The sequence below is a fragment of the Coptis chinensis genome, chromosome 1 (assembly GCF_015680905.1).
Source record: "Coptis chinensis isolate HL-2020 chromosome 1, ASM1568090v1, whole genome shotgun sequence".
In the NCBI taxonomy this organism is placed as follows: domain Eukaryota; kingdom Viridiplantae; phylum Streptophyta; class Magnoliopsida; order Ranunculales; family Ranunculaceae; genus Coptis; species Coptis chinensis.
Genome location: NC_141456.1, coordinates 10,857,577 through 10,879,547, shown reverse-complemented (window position 1 = coordinate 10,879,547; position 21,971 = coordinate 10,857,577). Strand labels below are relative to the sequence as shown.

At 34.2% G+C, this 21,971-nt stretch overlaps 2 protein-coding genes across 3 annotated transcripts; one reads left to right on the top strand and one right to left on the bottom strand.

Moving 5' to 3' along the window:
* Positions 1–10,818: 10,818 nt before the first annotated feature.
* LOC147522072 (Tetratricopeptide repeat (TPR)-like superfamily protein) lies at positions 10,819–14,272 on the top strand. Its single transcript, XM_086590823.1, has 7 exons — positions 10,819–11,565; positions 11,666–11,888; positions 12,008–12,484; positions 12,785–12,991; positions 13,150–13,287; positions 13,434–13,624; positions 13,835–14,272. The coding sequence occupies exons 1-6, from the start codon at positions 10,931–10,933 to the stop codon at positions 13,617–13,619; spliced, it is 1,866 nt and encodes a 621-aa protein (XP_086446949.1). The 5' UTR covers positions 10,819–10,930; the 3' UTR covers positions 13,620–13,624; positions 13,835–14,272.
* A 1,139-nt stretch (positions 14,273–15,411) lies between these two features.
* LOC147522071 (triose phosphate/phosphate translocator, chloroplastic-like) lies at positions 15,412–20,906 on the bottom strand. 2 transcript variants are annotated; one of them, XM_086590805.1, is made up of 11 exons: positions 20,204–20,906; positions 19,862–19,927; positions 19,605–19,683; positions 19,400–19,520; positions 18,176–18,271; positions 17,826–17,938; positions 17,106–17,183; positions 16,859–16,975; positions 16,505–16,604; positions 16,282–16,382; positions 15,412–15,671 (listed from the first exon to the last, which is right to left on the bottom strand). In XM_086590805.1, the coding sequence occupies exons 1-11, from the start codon at positions 20,539–20,541 to the stop codon at positions 15,645–15,647; spliced, it is 1,236 nt and encodes a 411-aa protein (XP_086446931.1). In that variant the 5' UTR covers positions 20,542–20,906; the 3' UTR covers positions 15,412–15,644. The 2 variants fall into 2 exon arrangements, with proteins under 2 accessions (XP_086446931.1, XP_086446940.1); XM_086590814.1 differs by lacking the exon at positions 16,859–16,975 and having other exon boundaries at positions 20,204–20,826.
* Between the last annotated feature and the right edge of the window lie 1,065 nt (positions 20,907–21,971).

Sequence of the window (21,971 nt, the reverse complement as noted above, 5' to 3'; positions counted from 1 at the left end):
ATATGAAGAGATAAAACAAACTGCAGAAGATATTGTGAATGAGTTTGCTGAGTTATTTGAAACTGGAAAAGCATTTGTTGATGCAATACAGAGTGATGTGAGTGAAGATACTGTATAGAATGATGAGAGTGAAGATGAAGATGCACTTGGAAGGTACTTTCAGAAGTTTGAGGCTGGTGGTCCATGTGTGGACATGAGAGCTAGGTATGAAAGTACCACTCATCTGATAATGAAGATGAAGATTTCACACCTAAAGAAGATGATGAACATGTTGATGACTTGGTGAATGAAGCAACAGATCTTGAAAAAGAAGCTGATGATGTGATTAATAGTCTTGGGAAGTTCACAAATAACAACTTGTACTAGGAACAATACCAAAATGTTGAGGATGAAGATGTAAAACAAGAACTTGTTTTGAAGCTAGAACCTGGCATGCAATGGAAGTCAATGGAAGAATGTAGGAAATTTCTTAAGACTTTGGCAAATACAAGACATATTCAGTTTCAGGCAAAAGCAAAATGACAAGAAGAGGTACAAAATTTATTGTATTGGTGAAGACCATTCAGATCAAGAAATGGTTAAAGGATGCACTTGGAAGGTAGCATGTAGTCTCACAACAGACAACCATACTGTGAAGTTAAGGAAATATGTGGGGACTCATACTTGTCAGGCTGATGGAAAGAATCGTGTTGTATAGGCCAAAGCTCCATAGGTTGCAACAGTTCTTGAGGATTTCCTTAGAGATCACCCAAACATGAAGCCTGTAGATGTTCACAAGGAAGTTTTCAGAATATATGGAGTTGAGTTATCTTATTACACTTCTTGGAAATCTAAAGTCATGATGCATGTTTGAGAAAATAAATGGGAATTATGAGTATAGTTATGTAGTAGTATCTGAGTTGAAAAACCAGATATTGAAAAGGAATAAGGGAAGTATAGTGAATTGGTACAAACATGCTGAAACAGATGAGTTTGTTAGATTCTTGCTTGCTTACAAAGCATTATTGGATGGGTTTGTCAATGGCTGTAGACCTGTGATTGGATTAGATGGGTAATTTTTGAAAGGGAAATATGGTGGATGTTGTCTAAGTGTCATGGCCTTAGATGCACAGAATGGGTTATTCCTAATTGCTATATATGTTTGTAGGGGTGAGAATGGGGATACATAGTAGAAGAAGCTTCTGAGCAAGCTTAGGCCTCATCTGATTAAACACAAGGATCCATTGACATTTATCTCTGATAGACAAAAGGATCTCATAGGCTGTGAATGAAGTGCTTCCAGAATATAAGCACATGTAATAAATTACATTATACTTATTTACATGTATTCTGCCATTATTCTTTAGGTATTGCTTTAGACACATATACAAAAACTTTAAGGTGAATTTTAAGGGTGAGTTGTTTAGATATTTGAACTGGAGGGCAGCAGAAGCATTTAAAGAATGTCATCATGATATTTATATGGAGAAGATAGAGGTTGTGGATGAAGAAGCTAAGGATTGGTTAGAGAGGGAAGCAAAATCCACTTGGGCTAGGTCACATTTTGATCTCATAATAAAATGTGATGCTATTACCAATAACTTCAGTGAATCCTTTAATTCTTGGATATTGAAGATTAGAGATAAACCACTAGTGCAATTTATTGATCAATACAGTCTTGCTGTGATAAAGTTGATCCATGAAAGGAGGATTATTTCACAAGAACTTGTTCATGGTGATTTAGTGTCAGCTGCTCAAGGAGTTATAAATAAGATAGAGAAAAAATACAACAAATACAAAGTTCAAGGATTTGTTGAAGGAGTTGAACATAACTCATTTTGTGTCATTAATATCAAGAGTGAAAAGAAGTTTGTGGTAGATATGACTGGTTTGAGTTGTACATGTGTTGTATGGTAGATGACATGAATACCATGTATTCATGCAGTTTGTGTTATTAGAAAAAAGGAGAACACAAAGATATAACTGGGCATAGTAATTAAGTGTGTTAGTTATTAGAAAATAGTACATGTACTTTTACTACTTTTGTTTTCAATCAATGAGTAACAAATTGACTTGTTCATTACATTTCTTGTTTGCATTTAGGTATTGCAATTCATACTACAATGTCCTGTCCTTTAAAGCTATTTATGCTGGCTATATATATCCTTTTGATAATGAAGAAGACTAGGATAAGGTAAATAAATATTTGGACCCTAATTTTCATGTTAATGCTTTCATACCCCTAATGTTTAGTTATGAATGTTTGTCAATTACTAAGTCAAAGTTGGTAATGAAGTACTACCTCCACCCCTTGAGAGAAAATCTGGAAAACCTAGAAAACTAAGAATTAGGGATGTAGATGAGGATAAACCCATAAACAATAGATGTTGTAAGATATGCAATGTACCAGGCCATAACAAGAGGACACGTGAAAGGAGACAACAAGGTGGAACTAAGAGTTTATCCAAAGCATAAAAGAGACAAAAGAGAGGAAGAGGTCAAGAACAAAATGAGGTGAATGTGCAGCAACAAACACAAATGAACCAGACACATCCAGATGAGGTCAATGTGCAACAACAAACACAAATGAACCATTCTCAGCCAAATGAGGTCAATGTGCAATCTTAGCCAAATATGGACCATATTCTAAGGGCTAGAAGAGGAGGTAGAGGGAGGAGGGGTGGTAGGGGAATGGCTTATTGGTTTGGTGAAGACACACCACCAAGCTCAAGCCAAGCAACACCACCCCCTCCAACAAGTTCTACTTAGTAGTGCTTAACATTGAAGGTATTATACTTAGTAGTGTTTTTTGTATTTTTATTATTTATATTGTTTGATTATACTTAGTAGGTATTGTACTTAACATTGAAGCTTTTAATGTATACCCACGCATGTGTTTTATGTAGTGTTGTACCTTTACCTTTTAATGTAATCATGGACTTCTTCAGTTTTGGTTTTCAAAATTTTGACTTGGTAACTGTTATTTTTTACCCAATATTAAATGTCTTAAATGTTCCTACATCTGTGTTTGCTATAAGGATATCTCTCGCACCATTCTTTAGTTCTCACATCTCACATCTCACATCTCACTCACACACATTTCACTTTGAATATCTCTCTCACACATCTCATATCAAATGGAGAAGGGGAAGAATAAGGATACGGGGAAAAATATAGATAAGGGTTATGAATATCCACCTCATCTCATGAGTGCTATTAGATTTGGCTATAATAACTACCATAATTATGAGGTTTTGGCTGCCAGAGCTTATGTGGATAAGCATGGTCATGATGTTTCTATTGAAGAAGTCCATGCTTATATCCATAATTATAGGGACAAGAAAGAGGAACAAATTAAAGGGTGGTTGTAGGACTACCAAGTGAAGATCTATGTGATTGGGAGAAGGAAGCTTGGGAAGAGTATTGTAAGGAGTATGTGGATGAGTATATTATCATCCCTAAAACAAAATCTAGAAAGGATAAGGGTGCTAAGGGAGAAGGAAGTTCAAGATAGACACAAGCTGCTGGGGGAAGTCAAGCACAAGTACAAACATAAACACAACCAATGATGGTTGTGCAAGCTTTAATGTGTGCACAATAGTTTGAAGCTCTGCAGATTCACCTCAAGCAAAAGAGGAAGAAGTGACCAGTACATGATTCTTTGATTCTGTTTAAAATTATTAATTTTGTTTTTTTTTTATTTAATGTGACTGAATGAGTGTTTATGCAGCAAGTAAATGTTGATGTTGGTAGTTGGTTGGAAAGACATGTTGCTGGTCTTTTGTGGGGGTTGTAAAGACATGTTGATATGTTCCTTTTGTTTTGTCTTGTCATTTCGAACTATGAATTTTGGTTAGGTTGGTTATGTCTTGTCTTTTGGTGTTGTAATGAATGTAGAAACTTGGAATGCAATGTAAGGGATGAAGTAGGATTTCTGTACTTACAGTGTCTATGTAATGGATGAAGTTTGTTATGTACTGGATGCATTTTGTAATATATATAGCAACTTCAATTTCTTCTTAGATAATAGACTTCATTACATAGTAATACATAGCAATACAGTTAGCAGTACACAATCCCTCACACACTAACACTATTGGCTCAAACATTAGGTATATGACACCCATTGCATAGGCTACACACTTCACACAGCTCAAATTCTTCTTTGCACAGGTTGCAAGCTTCATTCTCAATTTTTCTGTCAAAGTAGATCCACTCCACAACACTACATTGGTCAAACGAGCACTTCAAATACTTGTATTCTAGAATTCCTTGTTGTCCACTGTTAACACGACCAAAAACCACTTTCATAAAGTCACAACAACAAGCACGAGGGCAATGCATCCCAAAGTACTTACATGTAGGAGCATAATGCCCAACTTCAAAACACAATTGACAAACCTACAAAACAAACATAAATTGAAATTTAGTCATTCCATTTACATATATTTTTGTTTTTGACCCCTGTTTCAAAATAACTTTTAAGCTTTTAGCCCTTCCTCCATTAATGGACTGTGAGATATCCTTCAAACAAAATACAAACCTTTGGTGCACCAACGATGACAACTCCAAACACCCCCCCCCCCCCCCCCACCCCAATTGTATTATTTGATTTGGAGTTAGACATGAGCAAAAACCAATAAGCAATTGGTCCAGTACTTATAGATGACCAGTATATCCATTGGGAGCAACATTCAAAGCTCCAACGGCTAGTCACTAATAACCCTTGGATCCCAACCGTTAGATTTGGACACGTGTTATTAGTTTTTGTTAATTAAAAAAAAACACGTGTGGCACACGTGAGGGGTATTTAGGCCATTTTGAAATTATGAGGAGCAAAACCTACGGAGCAGTTAAAGTTGACCAAGTCAACTGACAGAATTGGGTCCAAAAACGAATTACTGAACTTACAAGAGCCAAACGCTGAATACCCTATTAAAAGTGGGGCAAAAATCGAATTAACCCTAAAAAAAAAAGCAAATTTGTGGACATACACATTTTTCATGTCCCTAAATTCTGATTGGTCCACATCATCAAAAGCTGTGCAGTTTAAGCACTAATCGGGAGCAAGTCTCTCCAAAAACTTATAGCGATTAATCGGAATTAATCACCTTAGTTAACTTATAATACATACTAGTTTTTGAACCCGTCCTACGAACAGGTGCCGTTATATTAAATTATTCTAAAAAATATTAGCAATTATGTAGAGCTATGAGATATATATGAAAATTATATTAATCACTCATTCAAATTTCTTGCACTACTCTCAATAAAAAGAAAACACCAAACCTTAATAAAACCTATCGACTTCTTTTAATAATTTAAGTTTCATGAGAATGCTCAATGTGGCGAAGATGATATTGAAACTACTTGAATAGCAAGACATTTTCAATCATAATAAAAGAATTGTGATAAACAATATTTAAAATACAAAACTATACTTGTTGAGACATTATATTCCCTCTACAAATAATACAATTATGTTTCGGGATTAGTTCACTGCATTTACATCAAGTTTCTGATTTTCTGTTAATTAATCATTGAGGTTAGTTCAATGTAGTTATTGCATTTAGTTTCCGATTTCCTATTAATTATTCTTTGAGGTTAGTTCAATGCAATTGCATCAAGTTTTCGATTTCCCGTTAATTATTATTTGAGGTTAATTCACTGCAGTTGCATCAAGTTTATGATTTCTTGTTATTTATTCATTAAGGTTAATTTAGTGCGGTTGCATCTAGTTTTTGATGTTTCATTAATTAGTTTTTTAGATAGTTCATTGCATTTCCATCCAGGTTCCAACTTCTCATTAATTACTCTTTTAAATTAGTTCAATACATATGCATCCAGTTTCTAATTTCCAGTTAATTATTTTTAGAGGTTAGTTCGATGTTCAATGCATTTGCATCTAGTTTCAAATTTCTTGTTATTTATGCTTTGAAGTTAGTTCGACCAGTTACATCCGATTTTTGATTTCTTGTTAACTATCCTTTGAGGTTATTTCAATGCATTTGTATCAAGTTTTTGAGGTTATTTTAATGCATTTGTATCAAGTTTCTGATTTCCCGTTAAATATTCCTCAAGATATTGCGTCCAATTTCTTATTTACCATTAGTCAATCTCTGATTTTAGTTTAATGCAGTTGCATCCAGTTTCTGATTTTTCGTTAATTATTCTTTGAGGTTAGCTTAATGTAGTTGCATCCAATTTTCGATTTCTAGTTAATTGCTCTTTGAGGTTAGTTCATTGCATTTGCATCAAGTTTTCGATTTCTTGTTAATTATTTTTTTAGGTTAGTTCAATGTAGTTGCATCAAAATTTATGATTTCCCGTTAATTATTCATTGAGATTAGTTCAGAGCAGTTGCATCTATTTTTTGATGTTTCGTTAATTAGTCTTTGAGATTAGTTCATTGTATTTGCATACAATTTGTGACTTCCGTTAATAACTCTTTGAGGTTAGTTCAATATATTTGCATCTAGTTTTTTATTATTTATGCTTTGAGGTTAGTTCGATGCAATTACATCTAGTTTCTGATTTTTCATTAACTATTCTGTGAGGTTATTTCAATGCATTTGCATCTAGTTTATGATTTTCCACAAATTATTCTATTAGGTTAGTTCAATGCAGTTGCATTCGATTTTTGATTTTTTGTTAATTATTTTTTGATATTAGTTCAATGCATTTGCATCCAGTTTCCGATTTTCCGTTAATTATTATTTGAAGTTTGTTTGATGTATTTGCATACTGTTTCCGATTTCCCGTTAAATATGTTTCAAGGATTTGCATCCAATTTCTAATTTCTCGTTAGTTATTATCTGACGTTAGTTTAATGCAGTTACATCCAGTTTCCGATTTTTAGTTAATTACTTTTTAGTATGGTTTATTGTATTTGCATAAAGTTTCCAATTTCTTGTTAATTACTCTTTGAGCTGAATTCAATGTATTTGAATTCAATTTTTGATTTTCTTTTAATTATCCAATGTGGTGTGTAATACCAACTTCAAACAGGACATAAAAATAAATTATGTTTCATTTACTATGTGGGATCATAAAAAATTATCCAGTTTCCAATTTCCCGTTAATTATTCTTTAAAGTATACATGACTCACTATGTAGGATCTTCAAAAATTATCTACGAACGTGTGATGTTATATTAATTATTCTGAAAAATATTTACAACTATATATGCAGAACTATTATATATGAATATTATATTGATAACTCGTCCAAATTTTTTATAACGTGAAAACCCCACTATCCATTAAAAAAAAAACTCACCCTTGATAAAACCATTCAACTTCATTTTATTGTTTAATAATAGAAGTTTGATTGAAGTTTTGTGAGATTGCCTAATAAGACGAAGTTCATATTAAAACTATTTGAATAGCAATGCGTTCCCAATTATACGAAAAGAGATAAGATAAACACTATTTTAAATGCAAAACTATACTTATCGAAACGTTCCCACAACATATAACACAACTATATTTTGAGATTAGTTCAATATATGTGCATCTAGTTTCTGATTTTCAATTCCGTTTTTTTTTTTTTTTTATGTTAGTTCAATGCAATTGCATCTAGTTTCCGATTTCCCATTATTTATTTTTTGAGGTTAGTTCAATGCATTTACATCCAATTTCCAATTTCCTATTAATTGTTCTTCGAAGTCAATTCAATACATTTGCATCCAATTTCTGATTTTCCGTTAATTATTCTTTGAGATTATTTTAATGCATTTGCATCCAGTTTTTTATTTCTCGTTTATTATTCGATAAGGTTGCATTTGTATCTAGTTTATGATTTCTTGTTAATTATTGTTTAAGGTTAGTTCAATGAATTTGCATACAGTTTTCGATTTTCCATTAATTATTTCTCGATGTTAGTTCAATACATTTGCATCCAGTTTATTTTTTAGATTAGTTCAATGCAATTGTATCTGGTTTCCGATTTCCCATTAATTATTATTTAAGATTAGTTCTACGCATTTGCATCATATTCCCAATTTATAGTTAATTTTTCTTTTATGTTACTTCGGTGCAGCTGCATCCAATTTCTGATTTCCTATTAATTTAATCATTGAGGGTTAGTTCAATGTATTTCCAACCATTTTTCAATTTCCCGATATTTTTTTGTTTTTTTATGTTAATTCGATGTATTTGCATCCAAGTTTTGATTTTCCGTTAATTATTTTTTAAGGTTAGTTTAATGCAGTTGTATCCATAGTCCGATTTCCCATTAATTACGTTTTAAGATTAATTTAATGTTTGCATATGCATCAAGTTTTTGATTTTCTGTTAAATATTATTTGAGGTTAGTTCGATGCATTTGCATCCAGTTTTTAGTTTCTCATTAACTGTTCTTTGAGCTTAGTTTCATGTAGTATTATATATATTTTAAAATAGTTGTCATTATTAGTTTGCCGTTATTATTATTATTTTTATATATACATGTGAGTTTGCATTATAATGAATGGAAAATTTTCTATTACATGTTTTGTGATGTTATTTTTTGTATAATTTAATTTTTCACTGGAATTTATTTTGGTTTGGTATATACTTTATTTTATATATTATAAACTTGGAAATTATATTATAGTGTTGATTTTTTTTTTTATAAATTCATAAATTTAATTGGAACATATGCATGTTGTAATTATTGTGGTTTTTGATATCCTTAACGATGACTAAATGTCTAAATCCCAATGTGGATGGTGCATTAAATCTATCCAAGTTTATTTGTTTAGGCCCATATAGACATATAGTGCATACAATACAATTTTATTTGTTGTCCGCTTAGTTTTGGGTGTACACTGTTACTTATTTTATGATTAGTTGACTTTTATTTTTTCTTTTTTGTCCAAGTCACATGTGAGGTTAACAAATGTAGAAAGTAATTGTTTAGGCAACTCAATTCATTTTTTTCTTCGTTATTTAATTGTCTTTTTCTAGAAAGAAATTTTGTTATGTTAAATTTCACCTAATATTAGTGTGAAAACTATTCTTTGTGGTATATTAGGAAAATCGTTTTCGGTGGAAACCATTGTTTTTAGCAATTTAGTTTTTTGTCTCCTATTTTTTCGTAATTAGCTATAGTATTTAGGAAAAGTTGAAGAATCTATGAAACTCTAGATGAGATTGTTTCCTTTTTTATATCATATTAAAGCTGGAGTCTATGTGATTGCCAAATGTTAGTCTCCTACTTTTTCGTAATTAGCCAAAGAGTTTTACAAATATTAGTCTCTTACTTTTTCGTAATTAGTCAAAGAGTTTTACAAATATTGGAGACTCTATGAATCCTCAAAAAATAGAGCCAAGAGGGTACAACTATAATATATATCTAAGGATGTCACATATAAGTGATATAACAACCTAAAACAAAATAAAGTAAAAAAACTACAAGCATGAGTGGTGGAGTGATTATTTTACCGGTGAAGTAAAGAAACTATTTGGCCTAAAAGTTTTTTCTTTGGTGGTTTTCACTTTTTACGGTTTTGATTATTTTTTTGAAACATTTTCAATATATAGATACGTGGCTTTTTTCTTTTTTGAGGTTTTTGTTTTTTAAAAAAAAAAAAAAAAAAAAAAAAAAACTAAACATTTTCACTTTTACGGTTTTGATTATTTAGAATTGAAAACATTTTCAATATATTCTTTTTTTTCTTTTTTTTTTAAAAAAAAAAAAAAAAAAAAAAAAAAAAAACGGTTTTGAAAAGTGAAACATTTTTTCAATATAAAAAAAAGCTTTTCTTTTTGAAAAAAAAAAAAAAAAAAAACTAGAGAACGGTTTTGATTATTTTCTCGGTGAAGTGAAACATTTTCAATATATAGATTCGTGAGCTTTTCTTTTTTGAGGTTTTTTGTGGGCTTAAAAAAAAAAAAACTAAAATCGGAGCTTCTTTTATACCGATTAATCCCCAATTAATTTGCGAAGAAATCGCCCGGAGAATAGCCATCGGACCTCAAATTTTCGGATTTCGGTCGGTGTCATTAGCGGACCTTCCTTTGGGGCCTCATTTGGGCTTTTCGGATTGTTCATCCCTTATCCCTTCACTTGAACCCTACTAAATGAGAGAGAAGAAAATTTAAGAAAAAGAAAAAAAAAAATGAAAATTGCAAAATGTTAGTATTTAAGAAAAGTTGAAGAATCTATAAAATTAGATGAGATTGTTTCCTTTTTATATCATATTAAAAAAATGTGATTGCCAAATGTTAGTCTCCTACTTTTTTAGTAATTAGCCAAAGAGTTTTACAAATATTTTGAATCCTCAAAAATACATCTATAATATATAATGATATAACAACCTAAAACAAAATAAAAATGAGTGGTGGAGTGCTTTGGCCTAAAAGTTTTTTTTTGGTGGTTTTTCACTTTTACGGTTTTGATTAATCGGTGAAGTGAAACATTTTCAATATATAAGAAGGTTTTTTTGTAGGCTTTTGGTGGCACGGTTTTGCCAAATAAAATTTTCAATAAGTGAGCTTTCTTTTTAATAATTTTTTTTTATCCGATTAATCGGATTTTTTTCGGATTGTTCATCCCTTATCCCTTCGAACCCTACTAAATGAGAGAGAAGAAAAATTTAAGAAAAAAAAAAAAAAAATGAAAATTGCAAAATGTTAGTATTTAAGAAAAGTTGAAGAATCTATAAAACTCTAGATGAGATTGTTTCCTTTTTATATCATATTAAATCGAGTCTATGTGATTGCCAAAAGTCTCCCTAATTAGCCAAAGAGTTTTACAAATATTGGAGATTAAAACATCGGACTTAAACGTTGGGCCTCATTTGGGCTTTTCGGATTGTTCATCCCTTATCCCTTCACTTGAACCCTACTAAATGAGAGAGAAGAAAATTTAAGAAAAAGAAAAAAAAAAAAAAAAAAATTGCAAAACCCTAACTAAACTCAAAATCTCAAAACATTTCAATAAAATATCCCCAGTCCAAAAACAAACAATGGCGGTTTTCCTCAAATCTCGACACCTTCTCAAAACCCTAAACCCTAGTAGTAGTAGATCAATCTCCACCTTCACTTACCTCTCTCAAGAACCCGAACTTGCCGAACCACCAAACCCATCAGCATCAACAGTACCATTGCCACCAAACCCATCATTTGGAACACCCATTTTCCAAGAAAACTGGAGAAACCCAAATGCATATCCAAGTCCACCATCCGACTCAGCTCATTCATTAGTCCCACTAGGCTTTATTCACCAGACCTCTTTTTCCCGACTCCAAACATTAGCCCAAACACTTGACACTAATTCACTTATGAATATATTTGCTGACTGGGCTACTTCCCAACGATGGCTTGATATCAAACAGTTGTTTGAGTTTTGGATTAGGACTCTTGATACTAATGGTTTACCTAAGATGCCTCATGTCGATTCCTATAATTTTTATATTAGAGCTAATTTGCAGTGTGGTGTTTTACCTGCTGACCTTGTTCTTCTTATTGAAGATATGAAGAATTATCAGCTTACGCCTAATACTGCCTCGTATAATTTACTTTTGAAGTGTATACTTAGTTGCAGGGAAGTTGAATCTGCTGAAATGGCGGTCATTAAATCTGCTGAAATGGTCATCAACCGGTATGTATTATTACTGCCGTTTATTTAATCGTTGAATAGGGGTTTTATGTGATTAGTTTAAAATAGGAACGTTTTTTGACCTTTTGATATGTGGAAACAGGATGCTGGAAACAGGAAAGGAAGCCTTACCTGATGACGAGTCATATGATTTGATTATGGGCATAATGTTTAAAGCAAATTTATTAGATGATGCATTGAAATATTTAGATATGACTTTGAAATCTGGTTGCACACTACACATGAAGACGTTTAATGACTGTGCGTGGAGATGTTTGCAAGCTGGGAGATTGGATACCTTGGCACAAATCATTCAAAGGTGCAAGGTACGCAATTTCAGCTCGGGGGGTTCGAGTAGTATTTGAATTTATATTTCTTCGGCTTTGTGAGATTGCAATTTTGTGGCCTTTATTATTGATTTAATTTTTTTTTGGGGGGTTTACAGACAATGGAGCAGAATAAAGCTCTTTGTCCCGATTGGAAATTGTGTGTTGATATTGCTCATTGGGCGTTACAAGAAGATAATGGCAAGTTGGCTTTCTTTGCCTTAGAATTCTTTGCTAGATGGATGGCTCGTGGTGTGAAAACAAGACCACCTGTCCAGCTCTCCATTGATGAAGGATTGGTCATCTCAGCCCTCGGTACTGCTGGTAGGACGTACAATCCTACTCTCATTGAAGGATCATGGTCCATCCTGCATCGTTCTTTGCGTCAAAAAAGTCCCCCAAGTCCAGAATCTTACTTGAGTAAGATATACGCCCTTGCGTCGTTGGACAATTTGCCAAAGGCATTTGGTGCTCTTATTGAGTTTGAATCTGTTTACGGGTCGAGTACTGAGGCAGAAACCCTCTTCTCTCCATTTACCTCTTTGCATCCACTGGTTGTGGCATGCTGTAAGAAGGGTTATGACAACCTAGATAAGGTAAGTACGGCACTTTGTGCAATGTTTGAAAATTGAAATACACATAACAAATTATTCTTCTTGGGTGTTGTGAGCTACCGCAGTTGAAATATGCAGTTACATTGCATTATAGAGTTTCTGTTATCTTTTTATATCTAATGTTTGTCTGTCCAATGTATTATTTTTCCCGTTTAACTTTTATGTTACTAGTACTATTTTCTGCTTCCATGGGTATAGTTTGCATTGCAAAACTTTTACTTAGTTTGGCTTTCACATGAATCTGTTGGCTTACATAAGCTCTTATGTTGACAATTTCCCTAGGTGTACGTGCAACTAGAGACTCTCAGCCAAGCTGATCCTCCTCACAAGTCGGTTGCGGCACTGAATTGTATTTTATTAGGTTGTGCCAACATTTGGGACCTTAACCGGGCATACGAGACTTTTGTGGCCTTCAGTAAGAATTTTGGATTGACCCCTGATATCCATTCATACAATGCCCTCATGTATGCATATGGGAAACTGAAGAAGGTACTTAGATGAATACTGCTGGAGGTTTTATTATTTTGCCACCTGCTTGCCTAGCATATACCTTTTGTTTTTCCTTTGTTTGTTCAGTTTTTTGGTATTGTGCGGTCTGTACAAAGGGCCTAAGCCTATACTGAATCCAAGAGCTTTGACTATCTCAGATAGATGAAGCTTCAAGTGTGTTTGATCACTTGACGAGTATGGGTGTGAAACCAAATGCGACAACATATGCATTGCTTGTGGATGCTCATGTCACTAACCTGGATGCGAAGGCTGCTCTGTCTGTTATTGATGAGGAGGTATAAGCTTTGATCACCTATGTTATTTTTTCCAAATAGCAGTACAGCACATTAGCACTTAAACATACTGGACTATCTATGCACCCTTTTGTTGCATAATACCACATATGAAGTAACTAATAGAAAACTAACTACACATTGGACAGGTGAAGGTGGGATTCAAACCCTCCAAGGATATGCTGCAGAAAGTCAGGAGAAGAAGTATTCGAGAGTTTGACTATGAAAGTTTTGACCGGGTGGAGGAACTGGCCAGAACGTTTAAGATTCGAATGGGCAGTGATAATCGAAAGGGCATGCTGTTTAATCTCGAGTATAGTATGAATTACCCTTGAAAAAGGTAATGCCTAATTGTTAAGAACTATAATGTTTAGTCACACTACGAGGATAAAAGAGAAAATGAAATGTGGTGGCCGGCTGGGTGGCCTAGCTGTCCAACTTTGACTAACTATAAAATCCTTGTCTTTTTCAAGTTACAACTAATGTGCATCTGCAAAAAAAAAATTGTTGCTTTTTCTTACATCAACTGCTTGGATTGGCTTGCTCTCAGGTTGTTATTAATGGTACCTTGGGCTGCCTCAACTCTGACAACTTGGTTCGCCTAGTAAGAGCCATTTCGGTCTTGTAGTTTCTCCAGATGAGCACCATCTCAGCTTGTAAATTATCTGAAGGTAGTTGCTTTCAAACAGTGATAAAAAGGAGGACATCTGGGTTAAGCATCATAATGCCACATGTGTTTCAAACTTTTAACTTATAGGCAGTCTGGGGAACTCAGAAGGTAGATATTTTTTGATCCGTGAAACTTGTTTTCGTGGATGTCTGCCTGATTTGATGAAAGATTTGCAAGAAAAAGGTAGTTCAAAAGAATTACTTACATGTTCTTTTCATATTTAAGTTGTAACTGTAATAAGGGTTACAAGCAAACTTGTAATTTAAGATTTTTATTTTTTAAATTACCAGTCTACAATAATTCTTTGTATTGTCAGAATTGCCGGTCTTGAAAATTGGAACTGATATCTGAACTGTGGTAAAGTGGTAGCTTGATCCTAACATCAGTCCTTGGGCTGCGCTTGAAGTTATGGGGTACACAAACGACTCTTTCTACATATTAGGATTTAGGAATCACTGTAATAGTTTTCCCCTTATGGGCTCACGCTGTCTGTTATAGTGTTTTAGATGGTTTTAGTTTTGCCTTTTCCCCCTAGGCCCTAGCTTTTGAAATTTCAAAGAACGTTGAGAGTTTTAGATCCTTGGCCAAGCCCGATAGCATTAGAGCAAGTCCAATGGTGCTATATGGGTTACTAAAGGCTATATAATACCCCCAAAAATCAAAATGTCATTCCATTGGGGTTGCTTGAATACTCCTAAATTTGGCTGGTGGGATAAACCTAGCCAAATTTATGGCATTGTCTAGTCATAATAAGTTTCGGGAGACGGATGGCACAATTTTTGCTATCCGTGTGTTAAATTTTGACGGACGGTAGAAGTTATGTCGTCTATCCAGTCTATCTAAAAAAATTTCAATGGTATCCATTTAGCACCTCCATTGGAACTGATTTTGAGTTTTTTACCTCTAAAATTTAGTTGGGCAACCAAAAATGCTAAAAATTCTATGGGGCGGTACTATAGCAGCTCATTATAGTAGCTCTCCATTGGACTTGCTCTTATCATTTGTTTCCCACACTTTACAGAAGCGTTTTGGGGGCGAACAATGTGGTAACCTTTTGCAAGTTGTGGAAACAGAGGAAAGTGAAAACAGGGAATGTTAGGGACTCGTGGGAAAACAGGGAATGTTTGGAACTTGATATTTAGGGGATTCCCGAAAAAGGATGTTTTTGCTCTAGGTGTCTGCAAGTCTCAAAGTCTTTAAACCAAAGTACTAGTCTAATGTAATCTAAATGGATATCAGTTTGCTGCAAGTCATAGTATCCATAGTTTGCTGCATGCTATCCAACAACTTTTTTATCGCTTGAGCTCTCCAAGAGTATGCATTGTTTGCTAAAAAAAAAAGAGCATACTACACTGAAATAATTCTGTTTCTGGTTACTTTCAAAGTTTCAATGAGAGCAGAAGGTTATGCATTTATGCAGTTACGCAGGCTAGGGAACATGTCAGTTTGCAGGGTTATTGAATACAAACTTTCATTATTCATATCATAAGAAGCATCATTCCTTTCGTTGGAAAAAACGAAAGAGGAAGACTCATAATTACATGGTCTTTTAAGTTCCTATCAAAACTTCATAATATCTCAAACAAACAAAACGGCACAATGAGCAGAGAATCTTGATATCCAATCACCATTCCTTTTGCTTGCTTTTATTATCCTCTTCAACAGTAGACTTTATCTCCATTGGTAAATTTTATGATGCCGCAGTTGCTGCATCCTTCTGAAATGATAAATTAGTAGCCAGCTATAAGCAATTCTTAAATTCATATACATACAAAGTAAAGCTGCAATTCAAAGCTCACAATCTTTATGAGAATAAACTGGCGCATCAAACTAGCAATTATATTATCTGTAGTCTGAAAAAATGGTGCTTATGAACTAATGGGTCTAGTTTGTTTTTTGACTGAGTGGTATGCTGGCAGTTGGCTATTCCGTTCAGGCCGAATTCCTATTTTGGCACTATGATTCATGGATTAGCAACACCGTGTCACCGTATTAAAAGCATCCCAAAACAGGAACCAGCAAGCTAGGACAACTCAAACCAGCAAGCTTCCCTCATGGCCATGAATTATGACACAGTGATTTAACAGTCAAAACATGTAGAATAAGGTTTTACTTTGGCGTTATTTACCAACTAGAAAGGTCAGAAAGACAATGCAGTCGCTAGTTGATAAGGAAGAAACACGTAAACCACATAATATGCTTTATCACGTAGAAAATTTTAGTTCCCTTCCTGTCAAAACAGGTAGTTAACTTGGCTGTAACCCAGATGCAGTTACATATCAGTATATAGTATCTACCATTTAAGAACATGATTTATGAAATCTTACTCGCTTTTGTTCTTCAATGTTGGCCTTGATTAAAGAATACATAGCAACCCCAGCAATTGCGATGGCTGTGCCGATCCCAGTTTGTGTAGATATTCTGTTACCTGTAACATTTGCAAGTATTATATTATGACATTACAAAATAATGACGCGCACTTCCATACAGTCACAGAGAATTCGTTTCTATACTCTTCAAAAATCAGGGCGAGGCAGAGCAAGTAATTACCAAAGACCACAATAGAAAATCCTATCACGAACACTCGCTTCAACACATTGCCAACTGCATGGGTGAGTGGTGCAACCCGTTCTAATGTATTAGTAGCAAGCTGCAGCCAGAAGTAAAGTCAGTATCTACTATACCATTGTAAAACGATAATATATAGATTACAAACACAGACCATGACAAGAAAACAGCGTCAACCAGAATGAAAAATGTAAATTACACGTTACTTTCAGGAAGTGAAAGAGTAACTTTGGTAGTTACACGCGTTGAAATTCACAAGAGAAGTATGTTAAAGAGTCGATGATCTTTTTTTCAAGATTTAACAACATCCCTGTTCAAAGTAGGGGCTATAATAACCTGATTGTACAGATGGTAAAACATTCCAATCCAGAAAAGGTCGGAGAGGAACTTGTAAAGGCCCACTTTAGCAATGGCATCTCTAAAACCATGTTGCATCAACTGAGGTCCCTCAATCTGTGGCACAAGCAAACAAGCCGTCATCGAAATCCTTGGATATAATGAAAACAATTTTACTTTACACTTTTTCTGCCCGTTGTATTAAACAATAAAACTTCGAATAAGGCATTGAGGTAAGGAAACTTACAAGGAGTGCAGGTGGTATGCAAACGATAAGAGCAATGATCGAAGTATAAGCATAGACATTTGTGCTGTCCATTCCTGTCTGCACAAAAAAATTTATTAGAAGGAAAGAACAAAAAAAAACATCAAATGCAGAAAAACTCAATCCTAGCATCCATTAGCAATATTGTATTCCAGATATGACCCCCAGGAGAAAATATTGCATAGCTGCATCAAGGTTTTTGTCTCCAACTAACTCTAGTAGTTTACTTCCCTTTACAAATTTCAGGGGGAAAAGAAGAAGACATGGTACAAAGGCAGATCACAATTGGCAAAATATTCATTGGTTGAGGATAGTGGGTAACTTGATGGAACCCAATAGGAGGAGAAAAAGCAGATGATGCAAGTTTTGTACATAAAAAGAAAGCACAAATGAAGCCATGACGACACCTGTCAAAAAAAATATGACAAAATGTGGTTCCATTGTGGACTACTTCCATGTAGATTTCAAGAAGTGAAATAGTCCCCATTAAGGGAATAAAATAAAAATTAATCTGGTTCCATAAATAAATGCATATACCAATTAATAAGACAAAGTAGGAGTTGTAGAGAAAAAGGTGATTGCCTGGGCACGTTACTAGCTCAGATTACTCTCACCGTAACTCTCAAAGAAACGAACAGTACAAAATAAATAAAATGAAGTGGTCAATAACACAAGCACAAACTACTGACGGATAACTCTCACCATTGCTTTCTTCGAGTAGATGCTTCTGTAGGTAAATGCAATATTTGAGATCATGGCACTGATGAAGCCAGTCCAATTGAAAGAAAGTTCAGTTAGAGATGCCATGCACACACCTAAATAGAACACCAAAGAGTGCATCAGTAACTGTAGTTGAAGATGGACGGTTGATCTTAAGATTAGTACTTAATACTATTGCATCAAAGAGGTGGCCCTCTTGGAGGTATCAAATGTAGAGCTGCTACTGGTCTGACATGTCAAGATATGCATAATGTACCTTGTTTCTTTTCTTATCATGTAGCAAGACGAAGAAAGCAACTGAAAAGGAAAAGGTGAAATCATTAAAAGGTTACCTAGTACAACTGGCGCCAATGATAGCCAAAGAGACACCGGAATCTGGTGGCCCAAAACAAACTGAGAAGCAGAAGCATTGACGAAGGGCTCAAGTGCTGTGTAGGAACAACAACGTATGGAATAACATAGTAAGAGAAGAAGTAGGCATCATGAAACTTTATTCCAAATCAACACTTATTTTCTTATAGGCTATGGCTACATAATGAAAATTCTTTCAGGGAAGCTTAAGCACAGTGAGTTACAGTACGCAATATACATAAATAGAAATGACTATTAACAGTACTTAATATACTTGAGCAGAAACAGTGATTAAATGAAACACGTTACTTTACACGTTTGAGCTTAACCAATAAATGGAGTTAAAACAGATATACTAATGGAGTCCTATTCCTATACGAATCTTCTCACTGCTAGTAACTTAGGGAACATACGCGTTGAACTTCCATCAGCTAAAAATATATTCAAGATAGAACTTGGTAGGAAACTGGTTCCCAACTTCCCATGCATAGATAGAACTTCCATCAGAATGCTATGCTATCTTAGAAAGTGATGAGATTGCTATAGATAAGGGTTTCATGGATATTTGGATTGAAACGGATTCTCAAGCTGCTGTCCATGATTTTGCTACTGGGAGTGCCTTGGGAATTCAAGAATAGATGGAAATACCTAGCGAAAAAAAGAATAGATGGAAATGGCGCCTGAACAGATTACATGCTCCTTTGCTGTCACACACGCTTCGAGAAGAAAATTTTGCAGCTGACATCATATAGCACTAGTCTTGCTGCAGGTGTTATGGAATTGTATTAAGGGAAACCCCCATGGTTGTATAAATGGGAGGCCCCTGAGTCAATTTATTTGAGATTTTATAACTGATTGTCTCTGGACAGTCAGATACTTGTAATTAATCTAACGATCAATCTTATATACAACTCAATTAGCAAACAAAAATGTAGGAAACTAGTTTCATCAAATAGTTTGGAACTATTACAAATGACACAGTATGATCAAACTATAAGCAGCAGCGTTGTTCACAATTCCCAACTGATTCACTCGTTTAAGTAAAGATGACCAATGGGAAAAAGAATGCTTGGACATGCTGAAGTCCAATACCACAAGGGTCAGACCACCCCTAATACGAAAGATATATCAAGTAGACTCAGAGAGATGCAGGAAATAGTTTTCAAGAGAACTACACTACAAGATAACATCTAAGACAGAAGTACCTTTTATAGTGTGAGTGAAGGACACAGCAACAGCTGCAAATGAGACATTGGACATCACATGTCCGAGTGCGTGACAGATAGCAACTGGAGTAAGGATTACCAACAATTCCTTATTCATTGGCTGCTCAAAAAGAAAATACTAAGTCAGTCTTTGTACACTACGTATCTAATTAGGAGGGGCTAACAAACCCAAGCTGTAACTTACGGCACGTTTCGGTAGACCTACAGCCCAGCTAACGAGACAGTAGCACACTCCAACCAGAAGATGCACAAAAGAAACAAAACTGAAGCATAGAATACAAAAAGACTAAAAGAGTATAAATGCAATATTTCTTAAACATGAAACATCTAAACTCAACAATAGCTATCATTCATAGCCCAAATTATATTTCCTATTGACTGAAAATTTGATAAAAGCTTTAATTGATATAAAACAGTAAAACATGAACTTAGCCAACTTACTATGGATATGGAAAGTAATTGTAGACTTTCTTGTTCAGAATATTGAAAATAACATTCAAAAAGTACCTGTCAAAAGAATGTGAACACAAACAAAATATCAGATGCAAATTGTGAGAAAACAGAATCCTAATATACCTAAAAATTTAACACCCCCTCCCCTAAAAAGGTTGAACAGGAAAACATTTAATTCCAGCTGCATTTTCTTATTCAATTTCAATTATAAACTACCTAGCTTTAGAAATTATAAATAAAACAAGGGGGTTCCTTAATACTATACACATTGGTACATCATTACAGCATAGAATCACTCTACATATATAAAGTAGTTATGAACATACATACCACAAGAAGAAGAAAAGCCCTGTAATAAGAGCTGGATACTTTTGTGCGAAACTCTTTTGAGGAACAACAAGTACTTGTGCAACTCCCTTGTCCAAATCATCTGCATCAGCAGCTGCCGCAGAACATGCAGTTGAAATTTCGACAGGACAATGGCGCTTCAGCAATGACTCAAAACTAGAAACTCGTGAAACTTTTGTACAGTTTAAATTCGATGAAAGCGGATTAAAAACAAGACTCCGTGTTATAAGTAAATTGCGAGAAGAAGATGATGGAGTAGATAGATAGAGAGAAGAGAGTTTAGAACGATGAAGAAGAACCGGTGTTTGAACCGAAGCCATTTTTTTTTGAAAAACTTGGGTAGCAAGATTGATCAAAGTGATGAAGAAGGTTAGATAGATAGTTCAGAAAGCAAACAAAAACTAACAACTTGGATAGAAGGACGAAGAAAACGAAGTGTGGGGAGTTTTTATCAACGGAGAAATCAAAGTGTAGAGTTTAAAATCAAATTTTATACAAGTAAACAGAGTAAGTTACTGAGATTGTTAGAGTTTACAAGACTGCGAGACTAAACAGAGATTAGAGATAGATTATAGGTTAATAAGAAATTGGACGGATTAAAGTATGTCTTTAGAAGTTTGGTAATGGTGTGCTTTTATTAAAACAGAGAAAGAGTGATTCGTTTTAGCTTATAATTAAGGTTCCCTCAAAAGTTACAAGTCTGCTTATATATATAAAAAAAAAGCAAATTTTGTACTCCATAATAATAAGAAATTCCTTGTTGAAAATTACGATATCTTATTTTTAGAGACCGGCCTACTAGCAGAATGGTAGATAGTACATAAATAATAACTTTGGTTCTTCAGGAAAAATTAGGCATATTCGTCTAGTTGATAGTTAATTACTTAATTATTATGCAACTTTTCAGCAATAAGAAAGATGAAATATTGTTACTTTTTTTTTCTTAATTTCCTCAGTAGTAAAATTTGCCTGTCCGGTTAGATTGTTTTTGAGCTTTTCAAGTTGAATACCTAGAGGATCCATAAAGATGAATGGAGTTCGAGCCTTATTCATGACACAATACAATACGGTTAGATAAGTAAGTGGTGACAATTACAATGTTACTTCGATCGCCATGTCAATCAAGTGTTGTAATTTTTCGACTATGAGAAATATTGAAAACTTGAGAGTCTGCTAAATAGTATCAAAATTATCAATGAACAACCAAAATATATTCTAGTAACGGAATCATAAATAATTGCCATGGAAATGCTGATGTAGCTAATAGAATAAGCAACAAATATGTTGCACGTGTGCGATGGTTAACAATAGTGACGCACTGACTCCACAAATGTTATTTTTCCCAGTGTCCAAACTTCATGTGTCATGTCCACGTCCCCTATCATCTAACAATTTCATATTCAGATGCCTTGCCCATGATGTAGGAGGAAATCATATATTAAATTTTAATATATTTGTTATTTTACTTTTTAGCATGACGTATTGACATGAAGCTGTTAGGCGAATCCAAAATTAGGTCAGTTTGGTTGACATTGTAACCCCATACTGAAACGGAATAACTGAGATTCTAGGGTGATTTTGGACACACTCACACACCCATAAAAACACTTCCATACTCTATAACTAATTTAAATTTTTGTCATACCCCAATAACCGCTTCAATCCAATAACATCTCCCAAATTAATTTGGAGTATTTCCAATAAGAGTAAAATGATTAAAAAATAAATAATAACATGTATTTTGGGTACT

Excerpts from the sequence above, each read along its gene's own strand:
- LOC147522072 (XM_086590823.1), top strand. The coding sequence starts at position 10,931 with ATGGCGGTTTTCCTCAAATCTCGACACCTTCTCAAAACCCTAAACCCT. Across the intron at positions 11,889-12,007 it reads AAATCATTCAAAGGTGCAAG|ACAATGGAGCAGAATAAAGC; the intron begins GTACGCAATTTC and ends GGGGGTTTACAG. Across the intron at positions 12,992-13,149 it reads CATATGGGAAACTGAAGAAG|ATAGATGAAGCTTCAAGTGT; the intron begins GTACTTAGATGA and ends TGACTATCTCAG.
- LOC147522071 (XM_086590805.1), bottom strand. The coding sequence starts at position 20,541 with ATGGCTTCGGTTCAAACACCGGTTCTTCTTCATCGTTCTAAACTCTCT. Across the intron at positions 19,928-20,203 it reads GGGCTTTTCTTCTTCTTGTG|GTACTTTTTGAATGTTATTT; the intron begins GTATGTATGTTC and ends TTCTTTTGACAG. Across the intron at positions 19,521-19,604 it reads TAGGTCTACCGAAACGTGCC|CCAATGAATAAGGAATTGTT; the intron begins GTAAGTTACAGC and ends CTTTTTGAGCAG.